This window comes from Myotis davidii, unplaced genomic scaffold (genome assembly GCF_000327345.1).
Source record: "Myotis davidii unplaced genomic scaffold, ASM32734v1 scaffold478, whole genome shotgun sequence".
Lineage (NCBI taxonomy): Eukaryota > Metazoa > Chordata > Mammalia > Chiroptera > Vespertilionidae > Myotis > Myotis davidii.
The window spans coordinates 3497576-3503950 of NW_006289570.1; the positions used below are offsets into that span (position 1 = coordinate 3497576).

Here is a 6375-nt window from a genome sequence, read left to right on the forward strand (position 1 = left end):
GAATCTTCAGGAGTATATGCATTCCATACGTAGGAAGTCCTCATTATCTATCTGTATGATAATTTTCCAGAAAAGGACTTCGGGATCTTTTTATAAATTAGGGGCTAATATTTCTTAGTAAGGAGTGGGGGAAAAGTTTGATTAGGGCTTTACCTTGAAAAATGAAACTGAAAACGATAGTTTACATTTTAATTTAATAAGTTAAATTATAATTGCTTTGCACTGATTTCTGAGAATAAACAGAGAGGGAACCCCATTTCGGCAGTGTGGGGATTTTTTCAGCAAAATTGTATGGATGTGGCCTCTTCTTGTGTTTGATCATCAAAAGTCACTTTTCCAAAAATATTCGAGGACTCGCACTTTTTCCAAAGTTCTGTCTTAATCCTTCGACCATTCTCAGTGGAAACTCCTTCTTCTTTAATCCTTCACTAGACTGGTTGCCGTCGGCTTTGAGTAGAATCGTGTTTTTGACTAATAGGACTCTTGTGGGCTCCATCACATTCTGCATCAGTGGCTGATTTGCAATTCTAGTTTGCAGCTTATTTACTTGGTCTAGTCATTATATCATCGGATGTCCCAACGGGTTTGTAAGAGGCTACGAAAAGGATTAAATACAATATATAAATATAGTAGCATAGTAGATGCTCAGTTAACAGGAAAGCCATCCCCTTCTTCATTTTCCCCAGATTGGTTTTTATCCATTTGCATTTTATGACTTTGCCTCGACTATTCCATCCTTTGAGGCAGATCAGTTCACAAAGGAATGTTTTCATGTTATGGCTACTTGTGCTTCCCTATAAAACATTCTGATACGCTTATAACTTGGAGCCCTTGGGAAAAGAGAACTCCAGGGTGTAAATGGTTGGCGGCCTGGGGTGGTGGGCAGTTCCGGAAGCTGATATTGTCATCAGGGCGAGCTGACAGAGACCTGAATTATTCAATATTTGGCACGTGGGTCGAGGAGGCCAGTTACACTTAAAACGTAGTTGAGATGACATTAACGGGACCAGTAGTTTGGGCACCTGGGCATGGAAACTGGAATAAGGAACTCGGGAGAGAAGGAACTCCAAAGTGGAGCTGGGAAGGTGGTGGGGAGTGTGAGGTGGAGTTTCGAGGCTCTGAGATGTGATTTTATTTTGGTGGCCTCTTTGCCCTCCATGGGAAAATAAACAACCGACGCCAATCAATCACACCCACTGGCACTTTAGAAAAATTCCTTTTGGTTTTTAAGTCTTTGATCTCTGCTCAGAAGTCAACACCCTTGACAGGACTGACATTTTGAGCTGCTAACAGTCACCCCAGTGTCAGTGGAAGATTTGACAGGGGCGTCTTGGAGGAGAATGGAGGGTGAGACTGCTGAGGGCAGAGGGCCCGCCACGAAGTGCAGCCAGGGCACCGGGCCTGCTAGACCCGAGGGGACCAGTAGGTGTGCTTGAGGCTGACGGCGGTCAGGTTTCTATATACCCAGGGACACGCTCTTGAATGTGACCCTGGGTTTTGCTTTCCACAGCATAAGCCTCCGACCTGGTCCGACCCACTTCCTCCTCATTGTGGCTTGAAAGTGCCAGTTCTCGGCTCTGCCTTCTGCTTCTGCCGCCCTTGGGTTCTGTTCCTGATCCTCCTCCTCCTCTCCCTTCTCCACATCCGGCCCCCCCTCCCAGCCTCGGCTGTCCCTCGTCTCTCTCACTATATCCCTTATCCTTTGTGTCATGGGTGTTCGGCATCTGAGTCATAGTTGCTTTAGGTTTATTCTGTCATGCGTGTATGCATTTCCCAAAGCCTGTGCCGTGAAGCAGTGTGACCATATTAAACACCAAATGGGCTTATAATCAAAGGGTAGGAAATGCTGGTTTTAATAAAGGTTAAAACCCTTTTGTTTTTTTAAACCTTAGGCCTCTGCAGCCCTTTAATTTATAAATGTGAATCCTGAGTCCCTATGAAGTCTTTCTCAAGTTCTGTACTCGGACAGGAACCTGTTTTTCATCTTACAGGGCTAGCCTTCTGCAGGAGCCCGTCTCCAGAAGGGCTGCGGTAATCGGCTTAGGCTCTGGAAGGGGGAAACCACATCGCCCTCCACTGTGGATTCCCCTGTTAGCTGAGGGCAGTCATCTCAGAGGAAACTCTAGGGGCACTTTTTAAAACCTTTTTTATTATGGTAAAATTGATCTAAAACTCACCATTTCAACCATTTTAAGGTATACAGTGCAGAGGCATTGAGTACGTTAGCAGTGTTCTGCAACCATCACCATCAACTGATTTCACCCCAAAGCATGTGGCCGTCTGTACTCACACGGCTGCTCTCATTTCTCTTCGCCCTCAAGCCCTTAGATTCTCTGCCCCGGCTTGGAGTGACCGCCTGCCGTCTCTCATTTTTCCCTGACCAGTCAACTCTCCCTTGGAAGCTCAGCTCAAGCAAGGCTCAGCAACTGCACAAAGCCCCCCCGAAATATTTCATAGCAGTGAAATCATATAATACATGATCTTTTGTGTCTGGCTTCTTTGATATAAATGCAAGGTCATAAAGTGCATGATATCTCTGCTCCCCCAACCCAGCTCTTGAGTATTGGCCAAACCCCATACATGTGTAAGTAACAAAATGCAACTATCCATCTGGAAACCTCCAAATCACGTGGCCAGGCCTCAAATATCATGGAATACTGTAGAAAAGGGTCAACAGTGTGGATGGTTGCCATGGACACGACTTGACCTAGGGTTTCAGGAAGCTGACTTGAGTCCGGCTCAGAGACCTTTCCTGGAGGTCAGGGGTGACTGAGCTGTGAGTCCGATTCGCCTATCACCCTCACCCACCCTCTCTCCACTGTGAGGCCTACATTTCAAGCTGCTCATCACTTAATAACCTTTGAACATTCTAGAGCGGGCTGGTTCTTCGGGGGCAGCTTATGGGAAGGCGGAGCCATCCACCGCATGCAGAACCCTCATTGGTCCTTTGGGCACGCTCTTTACGCCTCAGGACTCATGCAGAAACGGGAGGCCCCGCGGCTCATACAGACAGCAGTTGGACACCCCTTGTAGCACCCTGTGCTCATCTGCCTCATCATCCTCCTTGTCGTTCCATTGAATTGCCCAGGATCTTTCTTCTCTGAGCTGCACTCGCCAGCCCTCCCCTCATTGATGCCTCTAGAGTCCAAGGACCGTGCTGCCAGAGGTGTGTCACCATCTGCCTAAAATATGCTATTTTCCATGTGCCGTTTTTCTACTGACGAATCGATGCTATTGTCTTGGTGTTTAAATTCCTATGTAGTCGTCTGGCCCATCTCTTTCCTTTCTGGTGTAGACTGTGGCCTTCCATACTCACGCGGCTGCTCTCATTTCTCTTCGCCCTCAAGCCCTTAGATTCTCCGCCCCGGGCTTGGAGTGACCGCCTGCCGTCTCTCATTTTTCCCTGACCAGTCAACTCTCCCTTGGAAGTTCAGCTCAAGCAAGGCTCAGCAGCTGCACAAAGCCCCCCCGAACATTCTAGCAACCCTCGCTTCCCGCACTAAGCTCATGCGGCACCCTGACGCCACAGGATTTAGAGCTGGTGGGCAACTTTTTAAAATGAAGATGTTATTTCTTAGCCTTTTCTCCCCAGTGAGATGACCAGCGCTCAGAGGAAGGGACAGTTAAGTTAAACAGGTAAAGTGGGAAGGCTCTGGACCGTGAATCCAAGAGCCAGGTCACCTCTGGGTACAGCCGTCTGCTGGCTGTGTTGTCTTGGCGAAACGACTTATCCTGAACTTATATTCTCATCTGTAAAAGGAGTGGGGGTTAGGGAGGGTATATTACCTTCCTATCTGCTGCTATAACAAGTTACTACAGCTTAGTGGTTTAAAGCAACACAAATTTATTCTCTCGCTGTTCCGGAGGTCCGAGGTCAAAAATGGGTTGGCGGGGCAATGTTCCTTCCGGAAGCTCTAGGCAGGACCCCTTTCCTGTCCTTTCCAGCTTCTGGAGGTCCACTGCTTACATTCCTTGGCTCATGGCTCCCTCCTTCATCTTCAAAGCCCATTGCTCCATCTCCTCCCTGTGTCCATGAAGGACCCTTGTGACGGCATTGGACCCACCCCGTTAATCCCGGATAATATCCCCACCTCAAACTTACTCACATCTATAAATATAAAGTCTCTTATGCCACGCAAGGTAACATATTCACAGGGATTAGGCCGTGATTAGGACATCGGGGCCATTACTCTGTCTGCCACCGTGGGTTTTTCCCAGTTATTTATGGAGCCTGGCACAGTACTAGACTCATTACCGTCTTTGTTTGATTATGAGGATTTTGTCTTCTCAACTTGTTATTAGGGATTCTAAGGCCTGATTCAACTCAGTGGTAGATCTCTGAGTGCAAACCTTAGGATTGTTCTGTTTTCAGGTTTCCGTGGGCTGTGCTTTTACTAGCAAAAATTGGACGATGTTCCTCTACCTATCTTTGATTTCTGTGCTTTGTAAATTCTGGAAAAGCTTTAAAGAATGTAATCTGTTTCCCAGGAACCAGGAGAGCCTTTAAACAGCCTGTCCATTCTCCTGGTGATTCTACCACGTGTCTAGTGGTCTCTCCATACATTCGTGAATGTGTTTCCAGCTCCTCTGGCAGAAGTTGAAGTCAGTGCTGCGCTGTTAAGGTCTAGAGGCCGAATAGTCTTGGATACTAACCTAGCTAGTCTCATTTTGTAACTGCTGCTCAATGTTACGGTATCACACAGCAAATTAGATTGGCATTTGCATGGGTGCTATGCTATTGTTCCCTACATCCCATAGGTTGGTGTCCACCTTGGGTGACCACTGTGTACACAGTGAGAAAGCATCCATAAAATCTATAATAATAAAAGTGTCATATGCTAATTAGACCGGATGCCCTTCCGGATGTCCTTCCAGCCCACCTTCTAGACGAAGCCAGGCTGGAGGGAAGCCCGGGTCCTGGGTGCCTGCCAATGGCTGGAGGGAAGCCCAGGTTCTGGGTGCCAGCAGGCAGGGGAAGGAAGGCTTACTCTTACACGAATTTCGTGCATTGGGCCTCTAAGTATATTTATAGTGGCTCCGTTGTTTTCTCCCCAGTGCTCAGCTCGTGCTGAGACAGGACTCCCCGTGGGTTGAAAACTGCGCCCCCCCCTCCCCCATTTAATTTTAAGTTTTGAGGTACTTTTGACTGTGGAGTCTGAGAAATACACGTCTGAGAAATGTGCGTCAATCATACCTGCAGCTTGTGGATTGAAGTTTTCTTTGCCTTTTGTTTCCTAGATGCACCCACTGGGCCTATGTAATAACAATGACGAAGAGGACTTGTATGAATATGGCTGGGTGGGAGTGGTGAAGCTGGAACAGCCAGAATTGGACCCGAAGCCATGCCTCACTGTCCTGGGCAAGGTAAGTCCCTCCGAATCTCTCCCGTTCTGATGGGTGTTCTCCACGCTGCCATTTCCTCCATTCCCCAAAATAGTTGGTTCAGAGAAAATCCTTGCTGGCACAGTGCCCTTTCCCAGATGGCGTCGAGTGGGTGGAGCGCTGAGACATGTCTCGTGGCTGCCCACCTTGGTACTACCAGCTCGGACTCTGATGGAGCCGGCCAGCCCCCGTCAGCTCCCCCTCTTGTCCACTTTGTAGCCTTAGGCAAGTCACTTCCCCTCAAGGACTCTCAGTTCCTACCTGTGAAATGGGTTGATAATAGAGAGTCACCATACCTGATCTTATATCCTTGGGGCCAGATGTTTCAGAATTCTGAGACTTTGAGGCTTTAGGAAGGTAGGAAGGTGTCATATACATTCATATTTGTGTAGCAAACTTTATGGATAGTCACATTAGTGGGTTAACTAAAATCGAAATAGCCTCCTGTTAAGTCAGGGCAGCTTCGCCTCCCAAATGAGTTCAGGTCCATTAAGTTTTGCTGCCAAGTAAGCTATGGAAAAACTTTTGGGTCTTAGAGCTTTTTTGGTTTCAGAATGGCAGGCGGCAATTATGCTCCTGTATTAGAACTTACCTCATAGGATGGTTAGGAGGGGAGATGAGATGCAAGCGTCTAGCACAGAATAAGCTCTCAAAACATGTTCGCTGCCTGCCATTGGCTGTTGTCGTCCTATTTAGAAGGACTAAAAAAGCCTCTCTTTTTTTTTTTTAAGCCGAGAATATATCAGCATTACCTCTGACTGCAGTATAAGATAGAAATAAATTTATTTTGGAAAAGCATTCATCAGTGATCTTAAAATATGACAGGTAACAACCTGTTTTAAACTGGATCATTTTGTGCAAGGGAAAGGTTTGGAGAAAGTGATTAGAATTTTGATTGGAGGAAGCGTGGTATCTCCTAAGGATAGTGTTATTGCCTGGATATTTTTTATATTCTCAGAAGCTGCTGTTCTGGGTCCTAAGGGGAGATCGCTG

General features: G+C 47.0%; 1 protein-coding gene across 1 annotated transcript in view; it reads left to right on the forward strand.

Moving 5' to 3' along the window:
* Positions 1–6375, forward strand: part of ZNRF3 (zinc and ring finger 3) — a 53773-nt gene that overhangs the window by 570 nt on the left and 46828 nt on the right. The window contains exons 2-3 of the mRNA XM_015562874.1: positions 3593–3636; positions 5239–5364. Coding sequence (XP_015418360.1) covers positions 5239–5364 — 126 coding nt within the window. The 5' untranslated portion in view covers positions 3593–3636. The remainder of the gene's footprint in view (positions 1–3592; positions 3637–5238; positions 5365–6375) is intronic.